Source organism: Phoxinus phoxinus (genome assembly GCF_949152265.1).
Source record: "Phoxinus phoxinus genome assembly, chromosome: 10".
Taxonomy (NCBI): Eukaryota; Metazoa; Chordata; class Actinopteri; order Cypriniformes; family Leuciscidae; genus Phoxinus; species Phoxinus phoxinus.
The window spans coordinates 33,232,375-33,257,235 of NC_136885.1; the positions used below are offsets into that span (position 1 = coordinate 33,232,375).

Below are 24,861 nucleotides of genomic sequence, written 5' to 3' on the forward strand. Positions count from 1 at the left end.
TGCCGGTCGAGCAGAAAATCACAATACAGTGGATACATACAATTTTGAGACCGGTGGAGACGACAGCACGGAATAAAGCCGTGCAAACCAGCCTCCTCCGTTTCTGCCGCCGCCTCAGTAGATGTAGTAGCCAGCGCAGCGGCTACACACTCATGTTGTGAATAAGACAAAACATCTACCTCTGCAAGCCTACCTCAAACATGGCTTGTCATTTTGAAACGTTAGTAGAACGAGTGGCTAACGTTAGCCTAGCATTAACCTAGATAAATGTGCTCTAATATTAGGGGCAAATCCAAGTGTTCGTGTGGAAGCTAAGTTAGTACCGCGCTTACTGCACGACATGTTTAACTTAACGTTCATTTCTCTCTATAGGCACGTCCAGAGATGACGAGCCAGTGTCGTCAACTTCAACTTTGCAGCCGACACTTACTCAAAAAACACTAGTTTATTAAATTATTCAAATGTTCAGACAGTCTCCTTTGTTTTTTTCCGATACATTCATAATCGTAACTTTTGCCAGTGCACTGCGGCAAGCTTTATATGCGCTTTAGCACTTAATTTATATTTTAAGGCTCATTATTAAGGTTTAGCATTTCTCTGTAATGTTAGTAATGTTACATATAATATTCTTTCTCAGCCCTGAAACTCAAACCATTTTGCTTGTGCCTCCAAACATCAGGCATCGGCCTCTGAATGCATGACAGCGTATATTGCGTTTGATCTGTTCTCTGATGCGCAAGTAAATTATTATTATTTTTTTGTCTGAAATAAATTCACAGACTTCTAGTTGCAGCAACTTAGCAAAATAAAATAATGTATTACTGATATGCGCCGATGACCATGAAGTGATTTTTTTTATTTTATCTCTCTCTCTTGAAGATATGGGATTGAAATGATGCTTTATTTGCAAATGTTTTATGATATATTCCAGTTTTGGAACGTAGGATGGAAAACCGCTATTGACTGTAAAGCATATTTTAGTGCATTCGTGTTTCTATTATATTAGGCAACAATTTGAATCTGAAATTGTTAATGGACATTTTGAAAGAACATTTTCCATGGAATATCAAACTGAAGGTTCTTATATAATTGCTATTTTTATTGTATATTTTTTTTTGGTTAAATTGTTTTATATAATTGTGTATAACTTTGTATGTAGTTTTATTAGGGGCCAAGCACCATAGGCACCTTTTGTAATCACTGGCATTGATATTATTATTATTATTCTGCTGCTTTCTTTTCTTTCTTCTTCTTATGCTCGAAGTGCATAGAACCGCTTGTGGGAAAGTTATGAAATTTGGCACACAGATAGAGGACAGTCTGGACATAAACCTCAGAGGGATTGAGTTAGACTCCCAAATTGCTAACACCACTAACTGTTCACAGTTTCACTTACATTTATGCTAATAACTTTTGAACCTAGAAACAAAATTCAAATTTCCTCTTTCTCATTTTCAATCGAACAGTCTTGAGAAAAGGAATAAGTAGTCAATTTCATGACGGAAAAGTACAAACTCCTCATGGACTGTTCATCCAATTTTCACAAAAATCAATTTAACTAGATCATCTTTAGACCATGCCAACAGGAAGTTACGGGATTTAAAACTGTTATTGAATAAAATGTGAACGAATTTGACGAAGAGCATGCCAAAAATGGATGAGGCTATATCTCTTCAACGCTTTAACCAATTTTGGTCAGAATATGTTAGTGTTATGACAACCATGACCTAAGGCTATCTGCACAGTTTCAGCGCAGTGCCACCTTGTGGTCTGGAGATATGAATAAATTATCTTCTGAACGGTTTGGACAAAACTGTTGTCATTAGATTTGGTGCAGCATGCCAAGTCGAACGATTCCTAATTTTCCCATGTAGGCCATTTTGGGTGTCGGCCTTCTTGAATTTTGTTGTAAAATGCTTTATTGTACAAGCGTATTGTTTCGAGTGTCTTCGGCACCATGCCCTGATGATTTTCAAAGTTTCAGTGCCTCGCCACCTTGAAAAGTTATAATGAAATTTACAAAAATGCTAATAACTTTTGATTAAATTAGCTTATTGTAATGAACCTGGTCTTAATAGATTCTTTGGGTCATGCCGGAAACATGGATACCAATTTTGCTATAGTCGGTCAAACTTCCTGTCCGCAACTTTAATATTCTTAAAAAAAAGAAAAGAAACCTTTTTAAACTCCTAGACCAAAATCGAATTGTATCATCTAAAAAAAAAAAAAATGGTATACCGCATCAACAAATTTGATGGCATGATGCAAAAACGACTCATGCAAAGTTTGGTGTCAATATGCCAAAGCATTGCAGTGTTATTCTCAACTTGATCTGGTCACAGCGCCACCTATTGGTTAAGTGCTAAACAGATCACATTAGTGATTGTATTTAATTTTTCAGGCATTTTGCCTAAAATCATCTCAATATGTCTTTAACTGCTCATTGTTCAGTTGGTCTGATGACGTATCGTGCCGCCTTTGTGTTTGGCCCCTTAATTGTTGCTTGCAGCTATATTTATGATTGTTATAAACTGAGTAGTTTGCCATTTAAAACATGTTCTGCTTATATGACATGAAATAAATCAGATCCAATGAATCAAGTGCCTGTAAATACATCAATCGTGTTGTTTTGTTTAAACCTCCAGGCGAGAATGCGGAGAAGCTGCTGCAGTTCAAGCGCTGGTTTTGGTCCATCGTTGAGAAGATGAGTATGACGGAGAGGCAGGACCTGGTAGGACGTTTCTGCATTTCTTTACTCCGTATTAATTCACGTGAAGTATGCCAGATGTTAAGGCGTTCGTGTGTGTGTGTGTGTGCGCAGGTGTATTTCTGGACGTCCAGCCCGTCTCTGCCGGCCAGTGAAGAAGGTTTCCAGCCCATGCCCTCCATCACCATCCGCCCGCCAGACGACCAGCACCTGCCGACCGCCAACACCTGCATCTCTCGCCTTTACGTGCCACTTTACTCTTCCAAACAGATTCTCAAACAGAAACTTTTACTAGCCATCAAGACCAAGAATTTCGGTTTTGTGTAGTTAAACGAAACTCGTTTAATTGTTGTGTAATATTCTAGTTCCATTTTTGTAGATTTATTTTTTGTCTATACAATTTTATGAAATTTAAAAAGTGCTGTCGCATCCCCGGCAGTGAATTTTTTTTTTTTTTGGTTTGCGTTTCAAACGTGGACGGCTTGTTCTTATTTTATTTTTGTTGTTTTTTATTTCCGTTATCAGAGTATAACGCAACATTCCTGCATTGGCTTTTGTAAAGTTGAAGCCCTGCAGCTCCATTGGCTTGAACTGTAACTTCCCGTGACTTTGGCCTGACGGTAAACTGTCCGCCAAACCCCAGCCAAAGATGACAGCAGGAGTATTTAAAGAAAAAGGAAGATTACACTGTGATTTGATTTATTTTGTTTCCTGCCCTAATCATAAATATTACTATCACTGAGAGTTCACTGCTGCCTTTGTGGAAAGTCATTTTTTCTTGTATAGAGGGAGTAGGGAATTTCAAAAATAAACTTGGATGCAAACTAGTGTTGTGGTTCTTCTACACACACACACGCTTCTGGAACAAAATCCTTTAGATTTTCAGTGGGATCCTGTGGTGAGGTTTCAAAGCACACTTTCGAAGTATATAATTGCACACCTTTTACTGTTTGTGAAACTATTATGCATTGCAGTGATAAACTAGTAAGCTCATCTCTCATCACTTTAGTAGTGTCAGTGTTCAATGATGAAAATAAAATCAGGTCATTTGCATTCAATTCCTGCAGAAAACTCATTCTCTGCATTTTTAACCCAATTTAGTATATTGTAGGTTTTTCTTTGCAAAGTAGCCGTGTATGTCTGAGATGATAGTTGTCACTAAATTAAACATGACATATGGTCATTTGACATATTGTTTATTACTTTTTCAAACATTTGTTGCACGCTTAAATACTGTTTTATAGCTTTAGTGCAGTATTTCATGCAGAAGAAAGTCCCTGGCCTGATTTGGCAGAAGGTTGGATGAAACCAATAATGTATTGTAAGAAAAAAAAAAAAAACATCCTGAAGGAGGTTGTGTAAAGTAAATGACATCAAAGGTTAATGAGTTTTAAACAACTGCAGAAATCATTCTGGCCACATGAGATTGGTTAGTGGTTTTACCACAGGAGATCTAAAGTGAGGTCCCATTGGTTAACGTTCATTAATGCAATAACATGAACTAAAAATTAGCAAAATAGTTTCAGTAATTATTGATTTGCTTAGTTAATAAACACATTTCATTGTTATCAGTGAAACAACTTTTGTTCTTAAAAATGTAGAGTAACTAAGAATAATAATGCTTTATAAGTATTTTCATAGTTATCTGCTTTAGATTTCTGTTTACATGAACTGTTGACAAAATGAGTTTTGTAAAGGTTTAGCAAACTAATAAAAAAATGTTTTCTGGTGTAATATTTTGTAATGCTTTACAATAAGGTCTTGTTGGTAGTAACATTAGAAATTAAAAAAAATATATATATTTTCTTTTGCATTTTTCTTAATGTTAATGTTACACATACTATAGTTCATTTTAGTTCAAAGCATTAATGTTAACAGATGAAATGTAGAGTAAGTGTATATAGAAATACTGGTGGTTCATGTTAATGTAGTTCGTGACTGTAAACAAAAATATCAGTATCACTGCAATATATTACAGTATAAAATATAAAATACAACTTTTGATTTAAAAAATGTTTTTAAATAGATATTGAAATAAGGACTAAATTATACAGTTAACAATTGAAACCTTTTTGTACGGTGTTACTGACTTTTTTGATATATATATATTCAATGAAAAGCAGGTATAAGAATACAACACTCAGATGATGTTTAAATCATTGTTTATTTAGCAATGACAAACATACTTACGTCTTTCATATAAACAGATGCTACAATTAAGACTTGACTAAAATACAAATTTAGTTTCAAATACAATAACCTTAAGAAAAACTTCCAAAAACAAAGTAACACTGCGACCTTTCAGAGGCAACACCAAAGTCTTTAAAATGTTTTTTTTTTTTTTGCATGCATCATTTGAACAAAAAATAGCTGGTGTTCTGATCGTCTCTGACTATAAAAATAAAGCCATCTTTATAACACTGGCATCAAAGCGATGGGCACATTTCTTACAAAAGAACATCTGAACCTGCCAACACTAACTTTCAACTGAGCTGCATTAGTTCGGGATCTGATAAGCACGGTGTCATGATTACACACGATGAAACGCTGCACATGATGCTGTATTTACACTAACGGCCCCCAGACTTGCGGCCGGCCCAGGACCTGGAGCGCGAGCGAGACGGTGAGCGGGAAGCCGAGCGGGCGCGGGGTGAGCCGGCGGACGGGTGCAGGTCTTCCACCGGCGGGCTGGCCGATCTGGACTGAGACCTGCGGCTCTTGGACTTGTACTTGTCCTGGGAAGGAGAATGCGAGGCAGAGCGATGGTGTCTGCGTCCGTGGTCACGTGACCTGTGTCTGAGCAGAAAACTGATTTACAGTCTGTTTCCATAGTGGGAGAGTTAATGCATTATTTTTTTTGCACAATGCATTTTCATGTGTGAGTATAATAAACCTTTACAAAGAGAAACATATGAAGCCAAGGCCTCGGATGCTGACTCGATTTTAACCCTTTAAGTGTCACCCCCCCCCTTTTTTTTTTATAGACATGAAAATACACATTCCGAACTTAAATGTTTGTAATTCAAGAATGCTTTGGAATATATATGTAAGATTGGTCTTGTTTTAAAAAAGACATTTGTCACTTACAAATAAATTAAAGTGAAACATAAAAAGTTTATGTTTATGAAAATGTACAATGTAAAAAAATGTATTCTTATTTTATATAGAATATATTTTTTCAAAACCTGGGTGACTAAAACTGCAATAAAATCTTTGAAAACTTTGAAAGTTGTGTTTCAAATTTTAGGTTGATATCTCAAAAAATGAGCTTTCAGTGAGATTTTGTTTGGGTGCAGTACCAAACTTTTTCACTAGATGTCAACCAGACTCCATTACTGCCCATTTAAGGGCGCCTCCATTGTGGTTAATCTTTATATTTAAAACATTTTCAGACCTTTTTTTCTAAAAGAATTGAATGGATGCTATCTTTTAAACTCTTGGCATGAAAACAAACTGAGGTTTCTACCATTCTTTCATGTTCATCACTATTTCAAAATAAAGGTCTGAACACGCTTTAGGAGTATGAAAATATTCTTGTTGCAAATTGATAAATTACGGCTCCTCTGTAATTTATTTTGAAAATCAGTCACCAAATATGAAACCTAGATATTGTAAGCTTTCAAATGATATATATTTTGTCAATATCAGTTTAGGTTTAGTATAGGATATTACTGTTTTAAATATGTCATGACTTTGGTATGCACTCTTCACCTGTTATTCTCACGACTTCTGCTTCTCCGGTGTCTGCCGTGTGACCGAGAGCTGTCAAAAAAACAGTCAATGGATCAATGTAGAATAACAAAGAGAAGTTTTGTAATAAGAAATTACATTTATGCCCAGTTTCACAGACAAGGCTTAAGTCTAGTCCTAGACTAAACTGCATTATTGAGCCGGTTTAACTGAAAGCAGTTTGCACTTACATATCTCAAAATATATCAGTGCCATTGTTTTCTCTCAAGATGAACACCAGTAATGTTTTTTCTAAGGCATTTATATTAAAAAAGCTTTTTTAATTCCCTAATTGAACTAAGGTTAATCTAAGCCCTGTCTGTGAAACCGGGCCAAAAAAAAAAAGAAGTCTCATGTCACGATAGGATATTATTGCGATACTCCAAGACATGCTAAAAGGTTCACAAAATTTTTACTATTGATTAAAATGCTAAATTTGGTGTTACATTGTGTGTGTAAATGAATAGGCTTGGACTTGATGCTGGAAACCCAACGCACAGGACAACAGAGACACCAGAATAACAATATTCATGATTCTGAAGCTGAAATCAGAATTATTATCACTGACTAGATATATTTAAAATAATGTAGGCCACTTTTACAGGCACCATTAGACATTTGGCATTATCCAGACCCACAAATATTCCCCCATTGCATTATTATACATCATATTCAACATTATATATAGTAGTTTAATGTTGTACTGACACTAAAACTCTGAAAATGTGAATGTTTTGTTGGGTGAACTACACATATTGTCACAATCCACGATACATATTGTTGCAGTTTTGTATTGCAATATGTTGTGACGAGATATATTGTGACACCCCTATATATTACCGGTATATATGATAAAAAATATATAGCAAAATTTTTTTTTTTATTTCTTAAATGTAATAGACTCTTAGCTCTGATTTCACAGATGGTGAGCGTGTGCTTGTCCTCACTCTCTAGGGCTCCCTGACGGGCGAGCGTGGCGTTCGTAGGACTGACTGCGAGATCTGCTTCTGTAACTGCGGCTGCGGGACCGTCTGCGCCGCCCGTCCCGCTCGTAGTCGTCGTATCGCGAGTCGCTGCGAGGAGAGCGCTTCTCTTTGGATTTCATCTGACCGGGAGCTGCACAACACCACAAAACAATTGCATGCCACTAAATAACATTTAATTGCTATTATAAAATTATATTCAATGCATTTAAAGGAACACGGCAACTTTTTGGGACTTTTGCTTATTCCCAGTATCCCCCAGAGTTAGATAAGTCCATATATACCCTTCTCATCTCCGTGCCGTAACTGTCTGACGCACCCACCGCTAGCCTAGCTTAGCACAAAGACTGGAGGTAAATGGCTCCAGCTAGCATACTGCTCCCAATAAGTGACAAAATAACGGCAACATTTTCCTGTTTACATGTTGTGATTTGTATAGTCACAGCGTGTACAAATAACAAGATCACATGAGACACAGACATCTTCTAACCGTATACACACTGGGAACTATATTCTCAGAAGGCGAAGCACTACTTCTGCGGAGTGATTCGCGCAACACTCTGAGCGAACTGAAGATGGCTGTGTCTCATGTGACCGTGTTATTTGTACACGCTGTGACTATACACATCACAACGTAAATAGGAAAATGTTGGCATTATTTTGTCACTTATTGGGAGCAGTATGCTAGCTGGAGCCGTTTACCTTCAGTCTTTGTGCTAAGCTAGGCTAGCGGTGTGTGCGTCAGACAGAGTTACGGCACGCACGGAGATGAGAAGGGTATGTGTGGACTTATCTAACTCTGGGGGATACTGGGAATAAGCTAAAGTCAGCGTGTTCCTTTAAACTGGAGGATTAAAATCTTTGCAGTTCAACAAACTACGGTATATATTAATTTTCAACATGCAGAAAAACAGTGTTATACTCTTCCGGTCTCCTTGAGCGAACTGGATCTCGATCTGCCGTCCACAGATCCACTTTCTGTCCAGGTTATGAAGCGCATCCTCTGCGTCACGGACGTCCTCGAACATGCAGCTGCGGTTAAGGCTTTGCTTGGTTTATTTATAAGATTCTGACACACACCGATGAACTTTACATTATAGACACTGAACTCTCCATCAGTACGATATTAATATTCACCACAAAACATGAAAGATTATAAAGCAAAACAAATAATCATCTGAATTTAATTGTGATAAACGGGCAAAAGGGGAATGTGTTGATGAAATAAATTCACAAAATTTCCAAGCGTGTTCTCCAACTTCAGGCACTTTTACAGTACGTGACATGACGTGTGTTATGGACAAGAACAGGAATATTTTTATGGTGTTGTTTACAATCAAATGATGCAAAAAACATGTGAAAATGATGTGTTGTGTGGCATTTTATTCCTAAGAGGTGGACAGTAACAAAGTACATTTACTTGAGTACTGTACTTTACTTGAGTATTATTTTTTCTGGAAAATTTTACTTTAACTTCACAACATTTGAAAGACAAATATCGTACTTTTTACTCCACTACATTTCTGTCAAGGGCCTTGAGTAGAGAGTAGTAACGTCAGGGATGATTTGGGTCGCAGGGGTTGCATTTTGGTTGTAAATGAAAGTCTGGTTGACGTCAGAACTCGACTGATGTTGGTTTCTGACATCAATCCGATTTTCAACCACAATACAACGTCTGTCCAACGTTGGAGATTAACGTCAATCTGACATTGGATTCTGACATCAACATGATTTTCATTTTCAACGTTGGGTTTGCTCTTCTAAATGCGAATTTTGTCATTGTTTTGGAGCACACTAGCTTATAGATAACAAGGCTAACATATTCATACTAAAAGCCAAACAACTGAGAACACCATTTGGGTGTCGGAAACCATTGTGGACGTTATTGAGTGACTTATTCAATCCCACGACTGGAACTGTGTTATAGAAATAAATGTGATATTGATATGAGGGCAGGCAGAGATTCAGAGGCATAAGGAACTGTAAATTGGCTATTACATGCAACAATGCAACAATAATAAAACAATGCATTGACATTTACTTTTATACTTAAGTACATTTAAAAATGAGTACTTCTGTACTTTTACTTAAGTAAAAATCGGTCTTTACAACTTTTACTTGTAACGGAGTAATATTTGACCAGTAGTATCTGTACTTTTACTCAAGGAAGGAAGTTGTGTACTTTGTCCACCTCTCCCTAACATGTTTTAACTTGTCATGTCCACCACAGAATGAAGGATGAGATGAGCTGGAAAAAACATTAGATATCATAAAAAGGCAATTAAATGAAAAACGAGTGTGTGAATGTGATGATTGAGTCAGTGCCCATAGTTAAAGAAACACCAATAAATGCATCTGCCAATCAAAGGGAGAGAAATTATGGATAGGAAAACTTCCTTTGATTACGTACAGAAATCATGTGCTCTGTAATGGTAGGATACAACATTAAAACGGGTTACCTTTAACATGCTTGACCTTTGACCTTCAGCTTGACCTTTTTTGTCTTTAAGCTCCTCCGAGAAGGACTTGGGGATGTCTTTGCCCAATAATCTTTAGTCTTTAGTCTTTTCCTCTTTCTTTGGTCAGACCGAGGCCTTGACTTGATTTTGGTCCCCTTTGAATCTTCAAGCTTTAACTTTCTCTTTATTGTCTTTGTCTTGAATCTACTCTACATCGGCCCTTTTAAATACTCTGTGTAGGGAAGGTCTCCAGAACTGTATGTCTTTACATTTTCTGAGACAACAACAGAGGAAATATCAGTTAGGAGACAAACATTCACGGCCATTCACAGTCAAGCTTTTAAGGGATAGTACACACAAAAATTACACTTGTCATTATCCAATCTCCAAACACAGATGAAACTCGCAAAATATGGTGCAAAAGTTCATTTATCTCAGTAATTCAACTTAAAATATGAAACTAATATATTATATAGACTCATTACATGCAAAGTGAGATATTTCAAGCCTTTATTTGTTATAATTTTGATGATTATGGCTCACAGCTTATGAAAACCCCAAATTCAAAATTAGAATATTGTGAAAAGGTTTTCATATCTGTAATACATAATCATTAAAATTATAACAAATAAAGGCTTGAAATATTTCACTTAGCATGTAATGAGTCTATATAATATATTAGTTTCACCTTTTAAGTTGAATTACTGAAATAAATGAACTTTTGCACAATATTTTTCGAGTTTCACCCGTACAATGAAAGTGAATGGGAACTGGACCCCACACACACACACACACACACACACACACACACACACACACACTTTCATTATACAGAACACTAAATGATGACCAATTGTTTATTTTTGGATGAACCATCCCTTTAGAAGTTTGCAATATTTTCTTACTTTTACACATTTGCCTACAAAGGATATTGAACGTATGCAAATCCTCTTGGTCGCCGTGAATAGAAGTCAACAGGAACGTAGACATCTACTATAGGTCCGTAACGACCAAACTCACGACGCAAATCCTCTGGCCTAAAGTACCATGAGATGACAGGACATTCATTTCTCTGACTGAGTGCTTTGAGGATAATAACGTGATAAAAGCTGCCATTGAAGCGCTGAAATTTGCTTTCGTAGAAGCCACTAAGTCAGTAGCTATGTATGCTTCCATCCAAAGTTATGAACGCAAAATTGGAATATCGCATAAAATATTTGTGAATAATGCAAAGTTTTCATCCCATGTGTTCAAGAAAACAAAATCGTCACTTCCTGGTAAATTGGTGCAAAATATCTGGAAAAAAGTTGCTGCAATGGGGACGAAACTGTGGCTCTTGAGTCTTTCCCCAATATCATGAATGACTTGCGCCTCATAGCGCGCAGACGAAACGCAAAAAACGGATTCGGATGCTAGTGTGTAAACGCAATCCTGTGAGACACTTCTGGGAGGGAATTAAACCAAATCATTCTGATGACAGACTTTGGCTCAGGCATTTCATTCAACATCTGATGTGTGATTGGTCCGCTAGTTAGTCCAGTTATCCAATCACATCCTCTGTTGAGGCAACATCATGTGAGTTTTTTTGTTGTTGCGCATCAAGGTATTTATTCGGTAAATGTGTTTCCTACTTAATTTATGCGCTTGTCTTATCGGATTAAAAAAATTATCCGGCTAAAAGTAGCGCATAAAAACTTTTTAAAAATTAAAAACTTTTTTATGTCTTATATCCCAAAATGCGCATTAAAAAATAGGTTATGGAAGCTTGTTTCCACCACAGAATATAAAGTCCGATATATGCTAGATGATATAAACACGCAATTCCGACTTAATAACACGCAATTAAACTAATTAATCGGAAAGTAATCGAAACCAAAATTCAGAACCTCTAAGTTAACTGGACATAATTTTCCCATGTCGGTTATTTCGGTTCTTTAATCCTGTTAATAATTTCCTGTTAAATTCACACTACCGCATGTGTAATCACATGACTCATCACGTGAAGATCGCGCGCACAGAGAAGCCCAGAAACTCATTGTCAAGGCTGTCCTGTGATTTATAATTTTGGTAATTCCAACATTATAGTACGTTTCCTTCAATTATTCTAAATTATTTATTGCAAAAAAATCTTTAATTATTCGTAGGCGAGTTAAATTGTTCAATTAATCGAGATTTTGATATTGGGTCATATCGTCCAGCCCTAGTTTAGCATATCTCGCAATTTTGAGGGGAAAAATTACGCAAGTACCTTTTATTTTATTTTATATTCTGTGCTGGAAACAAGCTTTCATAACAGGTGTGGATGGAAACATAGCTTGTAGTGACAAAAATACTTCATGCTTAATCGCAGAATTCATGGTGAAAAACTGAACTACCCCAATTTGCAAATGATGCAATTGAATCTCCCTCCAATCTCACACTTAATTTTACATTATGTAGTAGAGGTTTTAAAAAAAAAAAAAAAAAACTATTAGAAACACGTTTGTTACCTGAGGTAAAGTTAAAATGAAAAATATATAAATAAATAGTAATATAAAAAACGTAATAAAATGACTAAAGCACATAATATTATTACCAAAACAAACTTTAAATAAAATCTATAGATAAAACGCTAATTAAAGATACAATATAATAATGCTGGGTGAGAAATTGATTAGTTGAAACATTTCTAACTAATAGGTTAAAGATACAATAGTCAGTAGATGCAATCAGTGAAAATAACAGAATCTTATAACATTATAATTTCATATTTGGATTTTGAAAAGTGGAAGCTGTCCTCATTATGTATGCAGTGTTCCTTATTAATATTCATGCGTCTAATAACAGCCATAGTGGAAAGAAACCCAATCCTGTTTCAAATCCTGCTGCAAATATTAGACTAAAAACATTAAACATATGAGACAAACGGGGCAATTATGTTTTCATTTACCCTTTAATCCATCGGTCTTAACTGATTAGCAGTAAGTAGGCAGCCTTTTGGCAAAATAGAGAAAACCCACTCACTATGTCAGTTTTTAAATATAACTTTAAATGAGTGTCTAATCATGATGTATATTCATGCACATGACACATTTATTGTAGTTAGTGAGATTTTAACGACGCGGGCGTGAGCAGCTCTCGCGCAAACTCTGCAGTAACCGTTACTCATGCGCACTAACCTGCTGTCATCGGAGATGTTTCTGATGAACAGAGATGTGTTTGGAGGTCGCATGTATCTCGCCATAATAATAAAAACTGCAAACTTCAGGTCCACAGACAAACGGGCTCACAGGCCGCAGACCAGCTCGATGTCGATGTACACGCGTCACGCGCATGCGCAGCCAGCTCACCGTGACGTCCCTTGTCAAGCAAGCAAGAAAAAATAATAATATATTTTTTCGTTTCTTTTCGTTTCTTTTCTTCAATGTATATATATATTTGTGCATATTATTCCAATTATTATTACTCAAATCGTTGACAACAAATATTGTTTGGAAAATGTATGTGTTTGTAATTAAATATCTAATGAATATTTAATTACAAACAAAGTCGAAGAGGTGTCATTAAAAATGATATTGGTTTTACCCAGTGAAACATTACTTTTGTAGAATGTAAAGGTGATATTGATTTTAACTGCACTTTTTTGTGACAGTTGCCCTGAAACTGTGGTTCATTTATTTTGGCACTGCCCATTTGTAAGACCGTTTTGGCAAAATGTTTGTGATTTGATTTATCACAAAGAATATAGATGGCCAATTTGTGTTGCTGTGGAAACATTTATTATTTGGTCTTTTGGAGAACTATAGAGACAATCGCAGTCATGTTTATATCATACATTTTATTCCTTTAATGGAAAAACAAATCCATGTTCAAAAATGTACGTTTTCCTGTAAAAAAAATAAATAATAATAATTCTTTTAAATCATTCAAGAAATAAATGGAGCTTTATGACTCAATGAAGCAAAAAAAACAGTTAATATTAAAAAAAATTGTAAATGTTTCAATATCTTTATGTAGATTTGCATTCAGACCTCCCTATTTTGTAACTTTTTGTTATATAATCTATTGTCTCGTATTCTCTATAGGCTAATAACATTTGTATTCAAAAAGTCAATTAAAATGTGAGAGGTAAAGTAAAAAAAAAGATGTTTTCAACATAATAATAAATTAGCATTTGTTTCAAAGGCAGCAGAACAAAAATATCTAAAAACAACATTAAGTTTGAAAAATAAGAAAACTGTTACAAATTTTTTTTGAATGTTTTATTTTTACGTTTTAATGTTTATTTCTATATTTATTTAGGTATTTGTTTGTTTGTTTATCCTGCTCGCTGTTTTTTGTTTTTCTGTAACACTTTACAATAAGGTCTCATTTGTTAACATTAGTTAATGCATTAACTAACATGAACTAACCATTTGTTACTCTATTTATTAATCTTTGTTAATGTTAGTTAATAAAAATCCAGCTGTTCATTGTTTGTTCATATTAGTTCACAGTGCATTAACTAATGTTAACAAATACAACATTTGATTTTAATAATGTATTAGTAAATGTTGAAATTAACATGAACAAAGATCAATACATGCTGTAGAAGTGCCGTTCATTAATATTAGTTTACTAATGTTAACTAAGCGTTACCCTTTTTTCCTTTATTATGGATTTTAAATTTGATTGTCTTTCAGGACAAAAATATTAGGCGGTCACATGTTTTATATGTTGTAATTTCATTTAAGCTTGCTATTTCTGTTACGTTTACATTTTTACCGTTTCGTTTATTATTTTGAATGTTATAATTGTTGCATGTTTAAATTTAGCTTAAACCATAGACAACATACCACAATGCATTAATGCCAATGTGTGTGCAATTAATTATATCTTCTATTTCTGTGCAATAACAGTGAAAAAATATATAGTTTTATATTAGATCAAGGCTTTAAAGGTTTGTTTCTACAAAAACTGATATTCAAAAATAAACCCACATTCAACAGAGTAAAAAAAACCCTCCCTTTCCAGGAACTGTCTGTTATTAAAAGTTATAGTGTTATTAAAAATGTTTTTGTGAATGATGCAAGGTACCAGAAACACAACAAGCTCACACTATTATGATAAATCAGAGCTTTATTTAAATAGCCGGTCATTATCAAACTCTTCAGATCTTTTTGCTCTTCCTGACCATGGTGGTTCCTCCTACTGTCAGGGTCTGGAAAATAAATACCCAGAGAAAATAGAAATATAACAAATGTTCATATTTAGCAGATGTAGACAGTTCTGAGCTCTGATGAGCAATACGCATATAGATCTCCTGTACAAACCTCAACCATCTCTCCTCCCTTGATCTCCTGGATGTGAGAGAATCGATCCGTGTGACAGACCAGCTTCCCAGCCTCCAGTTTGACAGTGCACTGGAAGAAAGAAACACATATAAGAGTCCAGTTCATGGATAAAGAGCTTTTTCTTCTTCACACCATCAGAGGGAAAATGTGTACAAATACACAAACTTATAGTCAGCCGTAACTCTGTCTGACGCACCCACCGCTAGCCTAGCTTAGCACAAAGACTGAAGGTAAATGGCTCCAGCTAGCATACTGCTCCCAATAAGTGACAAAATAACGCCTACATTTTCTTTGTCACTTATTGGGAGCGGTATGCTAGCTGGAGCCGTTTACCTCCAGTCTTTGTGCTAAGCTAGGCTAGCGGTGGGTGCGTCAGACAGAGTTACGGCACGCACGGAGATGAGAAGGGTATGTATGGACTTATCTAACTCTGGGGGATACGGTGAATAAGCTAAAGTCCCAAAAGTCGGCATGTTCCTTTAAATGTTTTGTTATGCTGGTTGAAAGTCTCTTCACATCTTGATCTTCAAATGTTATGTGCTTTAAGACATGATGTAGTTTAACACATTTTTATTTGCTCCCTGCTGTGCGCGTTCATGTGTTTTGAAGGAGGCGTGGCTTTAAAGCTAGCTTGCTATTGCTAGCCACTACGAAAATCACCAATCCTACCTTTAATACGGTACATATTCCTGGTCTAATTAGCTTAAAAAAATTGACTGGTGCAGATTAGAGAATTAAGAAAAGACCTTGATCTCTTGTGAAACTGAGCTCCTGCACACTATATCACCTCATATCGAACTTTGACATCTTACAAAGGCGTAAATTATACATATTCCACCTTGAGCTTCCTGCCGTCCATGGTGGTGATCTCAGCTTCCTTGCCGATGGTGAAGGAGTTGGTGACGGTTTTCCCGGGGGTCTTGGATGTGATGGTGAAGTCGTTGCCGCTTTGTTGGATTTCTGTCACCGGTTTAACATCCTTGGCCAGTTTAATAATATCTTCTGGCAGAGCTGAAGGAACAGAAACACAGACACTAAGTGAGTGTTTTGTGAGTTTATATCTTACAATTTATATTTCATAGTTTATACTTTAAAAAAAGTCTGTGTATCTTATATCTCGCAATTCCGAGTTTGTATCTTGCAATTCTGATTTTATTTCTTGCAATCCCGAGTTTATATCTCACAATTCAGACTTTATAACTCGCTATTCCGAGTTTATATCTCACAGACTTTATTTCTCGCAAGTCTGATTTTATTTCTCACAATTCTGAGTTTACAGACTTTATTTCTCACAATTCCGAGTTTATCTATCAATTCGGACTTTATAACTGGTTTCTTTTATTTCACAATTGTGAGGAATAAAGTCAGAATTGTAAGATAAAAAGTAGCAATTACCTGTTTTATTTTTTATTCGTGGCGGTAACAAACTTAATATTTCCCATATTGAGAGAGAGAGAGAGAGAGAGAGAGAGAGAGAGGGGGAAAAAAGAAAGGCATTTCACAGAAAAAGCTTGTAGGCCTACCTAGGCTATTAAACAGCTGTAGTGAAGTTTTTACTTTTGGATATTATTTCCAAGTGTATTTTAACATCAATTTCAAATTGTTCAAAATTTGGCATTTTTCATTCCATTTGACTTTGAATAGTAACGTGAAATTTCCCAACAGCATCGCGTGCATTATAAACTGTGGAAACCGCTGCCACCATGCGATGCTTTTGGGAGATGCAACCCTGATGATCATTTTATTGGCTCAGGTAAATAGCACGTAAAAACTCACGAATAGCTCTTAGAAACTCCTCGTAGTTCTCCTGAAGATACACCTGCCATGTTCCGTGGAAAGCCATGTCTTCTGATCGGACAAGAGCCTTAGACCGCTTTGAGAAGCTCAACACAAAGTGAAGAGGATCATTCCAGTCCGGTATTTATATTTCACATGTGAGTTTAATCATTGACGTTTTTCCCTTCTGTTTGAACAACCCAGAGTTCGCTAACACCATGTGTGGAGTAATGTCCCCCTAAATATGGGTGCAACTGACCCAGACTTTTTTTTTTTAAACACAATTTAGTTTGATGGAATATTACAGAGCCTTGACTTGCATCCATTCATCCATCAACTTAATAGATTTAGAAATGTGTGATGTTTTTGTGGGGATCCACGTGGGTCTGGTTATGCAAAGCGTTTCTATTCATAAAATAATCCTGAAAAAAGTATCCTAGTTTCCACAAAAATATGAACAGTTTTCAGCCCTGAGAATAATTAATGTTTCTTGAGCAGCAAATCATCATATTTGAATGATTTCTGAAGGATCATGTGACACTGAAGACTGGAGTAATGATGCTGAAAATTCAGCTTTAATTCTATTTAATTACATTTTTTTAATATATTCACATATAAATCGGTTTACATTGTTATATTATTTCACAACATTCCTGTTTCACTGTATTTTGATCAAATAAATGCAGTCTTTGTGAGTATAAAATACATTTTTCCAACTTTTGAATGGCATAGGAGTATCTCTTGCAACAATCCTTCCTCACGGTCATGCAAGCTTGTTTTAATTTAGTTGGATCTTTAGTTGATGGATTTAAACAGGTTCAATAAAAGCACAACTCTCTTGTTAATACTGTAGCTGAATGCATATAAGATGTATTAAATAATTTGGTTAATGAGCATAATATGGCTTGAACATTAGCTGAGAAGCCAAATGGATGAACTGCACTGAACTAATTTAAAATAAACTATTTTAAAATGAGCATCTCTGCAGAATGAGATGAGTTCTTACAACATTAATAACGCATTAAAACACGGTCACTCCATACGCTCAATAGAGAAGATGCACTCTTATCACCACATGACACAAAACTGATGCAAATAATGCACGAGACACGGCTTATTCATGCTGTGTGCATGCATGAGTCCAGCATTTTATATACAAGTAAATAAAAGCGAACAAGTCTAGAATCTCCTCTAAGACTGTTTCACAAAAGGAACCGGCGGACATATTCGTCTGTTTAAACATGAGGGGTGAATGACTCTGTGGACTGTGGAGTTTGCTTTCTATCTGTTCAAAAGATTCAGCCCAGGATTGCATAATGATAGATGCAACAGGCCTCGATCTCTCTATTATGAAATATCAGCAGACGAAACATCTATCCATGAACTGGCAAAAAAAATAATATTTTTTGATGGTGACATTATTGTAATGCAACTGGAAAGTGTGTTCACAGTCAATCTGATCAAAGTTCACTGTCCACTTTTATTCCCTGATGATTTATTTAGTTAATGAAGAGAGAGAGAGAGAGAAACAGGTTTAATTTGCATTTTATTCTGTAAGAGGATAAATCACAGGATAAATCAGAGGAAACAAACCACAAATGAAATCAGATCAGTCTTAGGACATTGCTTTCTGAAGCACCATTAACAGTCCTTCACACTCCAAAATCAACACACACATGCCATGGAAATAAGGCAAGCTAGTTTTTGCCACAGAATAAAAAAGAAAAAAGGTAATTACGACTTTTTATCTCACAATTCTGACTTTTTTCTTGCAATTGTGAATTTTTATCAGAGAAAAAAAGTCTGAATTGTGAGATAAATTTTAAAAATAATTTTAAATGTTTTATTCCGTGTCAGAAACAAGCTTCCAGCTTAGAAATCACTGTTGACTTTAAAGAGTCATGAACTAGCTTTTTAATTTTTTTTATATTGCTGTCTGAGGTCAACTTATGACATTCGCTTGGTTTTTACATTCAAAAACATCAAAATGAATAAGTAATAGGCTATTTCCTACCCTGGTTTTGAGCCAAGCTCCGGTTTTTATGGGCGTGCCGCATTGAAGACTTGGAAGTAAACGCCCACAGCTATGAATGGATAACAGTTTTCCATATTATAATGAGTTTCATGTAATGTGTGAATCGGTGGGCGGGGCTAAACAGGCGGTGTTGAAGTAGGCGTCGATCTTCTTCTGCGGAGGCGGGGTTTGATACATAGTAATACATAATAAAGGCTAGAGGTCTCGTCCGCGCTGCTGGCCAATGGAGGTCGACGTCCGCACCTGGCGGCCATCTTGTCACAGTCAGCTCGCTCACTCGTAACATTGTTTAAATGGTGCTTTTAAAATAACCATAACTTGCTAAATTTTCTACCGATTTTCAAACGGATTGGTTTGTTATAAACGTCAGAGATGTAGTTATGACACTGCGTACTTATGAATAATTATAATATTATATATTTCAACATGTTCAAGCATCCAGAATTATAGCCACGTAAATAATGTTTGTAAGAAACCAAACCGTTTGTAAATCCGTCAAGATTTCAGCGAGATAAGAGTATTTGTGTTCGTGCAGATCACTCACCTTACAGAAAGCTTGCCTGTGACAAGATGGCCGCCGGGTGATGCCGTTAGAGACTCCGCCGTAAGACATCTAGCCTTTATTATGTATATCTATGGTTTGATACCCTTTGACGTCAGAGATCCCCATTTTGAAAAACCTGTCGTTCGCTGTGCCTGGTGTCAATAAAAGCTTTTATTGGACTAACAAGGAAGTTTTCAGTTCTGAAACTTACAGGATATTCTTATACTATGATGACCTCTTATATGTCAAAAGCTCAAGGAACATTTGATTTCTTAGTTCATCACCCCTTTAAAAACGCTGAGTTTGTCCTGGTGTTACTGATTTACAGTTGCACTGCGTCTGCTCGAGGCTTTTCACCTTGTTTATACACACTCACGGTCACGGGAACCGTCTGCGAGCCGTGTTTATTGCGTACAAAGATGCTATAGTTGCCCGAGTCCTCCATGGTCACGTGGTTTATAGTGAGCGTGGAGGATTTATTCTCGTTTGTAATGTTATACTGGCCGCCGGAGAGGATTTCTCTGTCGTTCTTTAGCCAGAACATTTCCGGCACTGGGTCGCCATCGGCAAAACACGTCAGGCAAAGAGACTGAAGAGAAGGACAGAAGGATTGTGTGAGCTGAAGAGGAGAGTCAATGAAACACAGAAGTGATGGAGACGTACCTTCTCCTCCATTATGGCCACCACATCAGGAAGACCCTTCGTGACTTTGGCTCGATCTGTCAGAGATGGACAGTTATTATGATGAAGTGTGTAAGTGCTTTGCTAGAATCATGACGACAAACCAATACTTACTCTTCTCAGCAAAGTCCACTTGCCTGTGAATGAAGACAAAACAATATAATTATACAGAGAATGAGTTTGCAGACTTTCACCTGAACACCACTGAACGTTTATTAGCGGAAGATTTTATTTTTGTAAATAACTGGTAAAATGTTAGATTTAACTATATATATATATATATATATATATATATATATATATATATATATATATATATGCATGTATGTATATATATATATATATATATATATATATATATAGTGTATATAATATTGTTACTTACATTACAAATTTCTTAAAAGAGTAGATAAAATGTAGATAAAGTTTTGCAATGTCACAATTTCTTTTCAATTCAATAAATTTTTTTGTAAATAATTATTATATTATACTATATTCACCTGAATACCACTAAAGTTTTTTTTAGTGAGAGATATAAAGTAATATTATAACCTTACAATAAGTATAAAGAAAAAGATGTAATGATTCATTTAAAAAAATAAGTGAAACCACTTTCATTTTTACTTACATTACTAAAATAAAAAAAAAATAAAAAATAGTGTTTTGTAACGTCAATTCATTTTCAATCCAATTATTTTTTTGTAAATTACCGTATATTTTATTTTTGCCTATATTATATCTTATTTATATTTTGACAAAATTAAAACATTTTGAACACATTATATTTTATTATATATTTATATAATTTACCACTGATGTACTAGTTATTTTAGTACATCAAGTTCAGCTGAAATAAAAAAAGTTTTAGTTTTTTATATTTTATTTTAATAATTTATTTAATTCAAGTACTTGATAATTTTGATGATTATGGCTTACAGCTTATGAAAACCTTTTCACAATATTATTATTTTAAATTTGGGGTTTTCATAATCATCAAAATGATAACAAATAAAGGCTTGAAATATCTCACTTGCATGTAATGAGTCTATATAATATATTAGTTTCACCACATATACTGTATTAGGAATAAGATCCAATCAGTTCTTACCACTTTATGAGCACATGTTATTATTATTTTACTGAAAGATCACACTGTTCACAGAAATCATCTTTCTTTCTAATGGAATGTTCTATAAAGTTGGTCTGAGTTAGCATAGCAACAGTAACCAAAAAGGGTGGAGCTTAGCGATGGGTCAAAGGTTAAATTCAGCTGATGAATATTCAAAAGCATCTTCACTTACTTTAGCCTCTGGTATTCCAGCAAAGCATCTGCAAAAGCTACAGAGAAGAAAGAGAGGTTTTAGGCTTCAGGCTTCCTCGTCCTGCTCGACTCGCATGTTTGGTGACTGTACCTTGTCCAGACAGATCCAGAGAGCGCTGGTGTGTTTCCAGCCCGTCGAACATCTCCAGGGTGTACTTCCCTTTATCGCTTTCACTGGGGCCAACGATCTCAATCCAGACCTTCTGCATGCTGCTGCCGGGCCGGCCCCGCTCCTCACAGTCCACTCTCTTGTCTCTGTCAGGGACACAATCAAGCCATCAAAGGAGAAAAGGCATTGAATGAGCCGGAGTTATTTTAGTGTCATTGAGATGATGTGTGACCCTGGACCACAAAACCAGTCACATGACGCACGGGTATATTTGTGGCAATAGCCAACTATACATTGTACGGGTCAAAATTATAAATTTTTCTTTTATGCCAAAAATCATTAGGATATTAAGTAAAGATCATGTTCCATGAAGATATTTAGTAAATTTCCTACCGTAAATATATAAAACATGTATTTTTGTGAGTGAATGCAGCACAATCGTGAACATAAATGCACAACTTTAAAGCAAATTTTCTCAATGTTTCGATTTTTTTGCCCCCTCAGATTTCAGATTTTCAATAGTTGTATCTCAGCCAAATATTGTCCTATCCTAACAAACCATACATCAATGGAAAGCTTATTTATTCAGCTTTTAGATTATGTATACGTCTCAATTTAAAAAAATGTACCCGTGTGACTGGTTTTGTAGTCCGGGGTCACATCGTTTTTTTATTACTATTTTGAATTAGATTTTTATCTTGTCTTTATATTTTACTTAAAGTTTTAGTAATTTTTGTCTCTATAATTTTATGAATTTTTATTTCAGTTTAAGTTTTTGTTATTTTAGTACATCAAGTTAAACTAACTGAAATAAAAACATTTAATTTTTATGGTTTTAGTACTAGTTAACTATAATAACCCTGAACTGAGCTAACTGACACATTTTTATATTTTTTCCTGCAATTTTGGTAGAGGAATAAAAACCATAAAGCCATAAAATGAATGTGCATATAGCTCAGATGGATCAGTCTTTATTTGTTTAGTATTTTTTATGTAGTAGAGCACGATTCTGGCTAAATTGAGAATCACAATTTTGTTGTTGTTTCAAATAGAGATCACGATTCTCCCATGATTCTGAACAGAGAACTAAACAAAATAGCTTGTAATTGACTTGAGATTCTGACAAAATGTTCATTGGCGACAGTCTATTGAAAAAAATATTTAATTTGAAATTCTCTTTTTGAATGGTTGATTCAATGACAATGACTCACTCAGAAGACTTCACATAAATCTTGAATGAATGGTTAAAAGGTAAATACATTTTTGATCAGTCTCTTGTCGCCACCTACTGGTGTAATTGACATCTTTATTTGAAACGTCAATTTACATTTAAAAGGTGGTTTACTCTATTTTGATCGCTACCTCTACAATAAGTAACAAGAACTTTACAATAAGTAAATCCACTTCACTAGATAATCACTCTTCGACAGCGAAACCATGGAAATATACAGAGATAGCTCAAAAACGGAAGTTCAAAGACGAAATTCTAAAGATGGCTGCGCGCGCGCTTGTTTCTTAGTACGGATCAGTTATTTGGCTTCATTTGAAGTACTAAAAGATTTGGTAATGTGAAATCGGAAGCAGAAATCTTCCATATACATCCTCAACCGTATAGAAACTCACTTGAAGTGCCAGCTGGTCTTCATGCAGCTCATGTAGTATTTGAGGGAGCAGTAAAGCTTGAAGCCCTGACCAGTGCACTGGATCCACACTGGACCAGCAGAGAGCGCTGTGGGACACACACACACACACACACACACACACACACACACACACACACACACACACACACACACACACACACACACACACACAGGACCGAGATTACATTACTAACTATGACATCGCATGAGCATCTGAAACATCATGACATACACCCACCACACTGTTTATTGAGCTGCTGCACCATACGCTCGAATTCTGAGGAAAACAGAAACAAAAGATCACATTAGTCACTTTTAAACAAAGTCCCATCAGTTTATGCATTAACGATTAATGAGCAATACAGTATTTATTTATCTTTGTTAACATTAGTTGATAAGAACAGAACTGTTCTTTGTTCATGTCAGCTCAGGTCCATAACATATACAACTTTTGAATTTAATAATGTTTTAGTAAATGTTGAAATGAATATGAACTAAGATACATAAATTATTTTATTTTAAAAATGTATTAGTAAATGTTGAAATTGATATGAACTAAGATGAATACATTATCTTTTCATTGTTAATTAATATTAGCAAATGGAACCTTATTGTAAAGTGTCACTGACATTTTTATTTAAAAAACATTCTGATATCAAATCATCTCCAAATAGAAGTATTACTGCACATTAGAATAGTCCGTTCATTACTGTGATTTTACTACAGGTCTGGAGTAAACCTAAAACCCCTTAACCACGGTAAAATATATAAATTTATATAAACACTAAACACTAAAAATAAATCACTTACAATACAATAGCAGCTTATATATATATATAATTATTTTAATTTAAATACATTTTTCAATTTTCTAGAGTACTAGCAATAGATAGTATCATAAATAATATATATGAAAATGAAAATTATTTCAGTAAGCACACACACACACACACACTCTCTATATATATATATATATATTACCGGTACATATATAATTTATATGATACTATTTTGCTAGTAGCCTACTCTAGAAAATGTAAAAATGTATTTCAATTATAATAATTGAATATATATATATATATGTATGGCGTGAGAGTGAGGTGACAGACAGTGAAGATGATGTTCTCCTCACCATCATCTATCAGCTCCAGGACACTGTCATCTTCTCCTCTGCTGTCGCTCACTACAGCGCTGTACACACCCAACTCTTTCCTCGTCACCTGAGCCATCATGACGAATAACACACGGGTCAGTCTTATTCCAGGCTCAATTACGCACTAATAGCCCTTTAATCGGCAAGTGCCAGGAAGATTGGTGGAAGGAATTCTCCTCTATCAGCCAATTAGACGCTGAGTTATCGGAATGTTCCGGGTTCCGTACAGGTTAAGATTTATTGACAAAATGTGTGGCAGAACATTGATTACCACAGAAAATTATTTCAACTTTTTTTATTTATTATTTGTGTAATAGCCAAAGCAGCTCCATGAAGTTTTCAGTAAAAATCAGTTTCTTATGCAGCTGTAATTCTAAGTCTGCCTTATAATTCTAGTGATTTTCTGACA

General features: G+C 35.3%; 4 protein-coding genes across 12 annotated transcripts in view; 1 reads left to right on the top strand and 3 right to left on the bottom strand.

Moving 5' to 3' along the window:
- ubr5 (ubiquitin protein ligase E3 component n-recognin 5) overlaps positions 1–3,533 on the top strand; it is a 58,532-nt gene extending 54,999 nt beyond the window's left edge. For 5 of the 7 annotated variants that reach the window (XM_079625414.1, XM_079625410.1, XM_079625411.1 and 2 more), the window contains 2 exons: positions 2,646–2,731; positions 2,822–3,533. In XM_079625414.1, coding sequence (XP_079481540.1) covers positions 2,646–2,731; positions 2,822–3,034 — 299 coding nt within the window. In that variant the 3' untranslated portion in view covers positions 3,035–3,533. Of the gene's footprint in view, positions 1–372; positions 591–2,645; positions 2,732–2,821 lie in introns of those variants that run through there. The other 2 variants (XM_079625415.1, XM_079625416.1) reach the window with 2 other exon arrangements.
- Positions 3,534–4,852: 1,319 nt separating this feature from the next.
- Positions 4,853–13,206, bottom strand: srsf10a (serine and arginine rich splicing factor 10a). 2 transcript variants are annotated; one of them, XM_079627064.1, is made up of 6 exons: positions 13,037–13,206; positions 10,802–10,915; positions 8,342–8,451; positions 7,384–7,552; positions 6,419–6,469; positions 4,853–5,503 (listed from the first exon to the last, which is right to left on the bottom strand). In XM_079627064.1, the coding sequence occupies exons 1-6, from the start codon at positions 13,099–13,101 to the stop codon at positions 5,278–5,280; spliced, it is 735 nt and encodes a 244-aa protein (XP_079483190.1). In that variant the 5' UTR covers positions 13,102–13,206; the 3' UTR covers positions 4,853–5,277. The 2 variants fall into 2 exon arrangements, with proteins under 2 accessions (XP_079483190.1, XP_079483189.1); XM_079627063.1 differs by lacking the exon at positions 10,802–10,915 and adding an exon at positions 9,879–10,152 and having other exon boundaries at positions 8,342–8,488; positions 13,037–13,174.
- A 1,751-nt stretch (positions 13,207–14,957) lies between these two features.
- On the bottom strand, positions 14,958–17,125 carry fabp10a (fatty acid binding protein 10a, liver basic). Its single transcript, XM_079627065.1, has 4 exons — positions 16,967–17,125; positions 16,029–16,201; positions 15,170–15,259; positions 14,958–15,057 (listed from the first exon to the last, which is right to left on the bottom strand). The coding sequence occupies exons 1-4, from the start codon at positions 17,031–17,033 to the stop codon at positions 15,007–15,009; spliced, it is 381 nt and encodes a 126-aa protein (XP_079483191.1). The 5' UTR covers positions 17,034–17,125; the 3' UTR covers positions 14,958–15,006.
- Positions 17,126–18,495: 1,370 nt separating this feature from the next.
- The window catches only part of myom3 (myomesin 3), a 70,884-nt gene continuing 64,518 nt past the window's right edge, over positions 18,496–24,861 (bottom strand). For both annotated transcript variants that reach the window (XM_079627066.1, XM_079627067.1), the window contains exons 30-37: positions 24,432–24,519; positions 23,538–23,576; positions 23,280–23,385; positions 21,639–21,802; positions 21,528–21,564; positions 20,341–20,363; positions 20,209–20,264; positions 18,496–20,134 (exon numbers count right to left, since the gene is read on the bottom strand). In XM_079627066.1, coding sequence (XP_079483192.1) covers positions 19,868–20,134; positions 20,209–20,264; positions 20,341–20,363; positions 21,528–21,564; positions 21,639–21,802; positions 23,280–23,385; positions 23,538–23,576; positions 24,432–24,519 — 780 coding nt within the window. In that variant the 3' untranslated portion in view covers positions 18,496–19,867. The remainder of the gene's footprint in view (positions 20,135–20,208; positions 20,265–20,340; positions 20,364–21,527; positions 21,565–21,638; positions 21,803–23,279; positions 23,386–23,537; positions 23,577–24,431; positions 24,520–24,861) is intronic.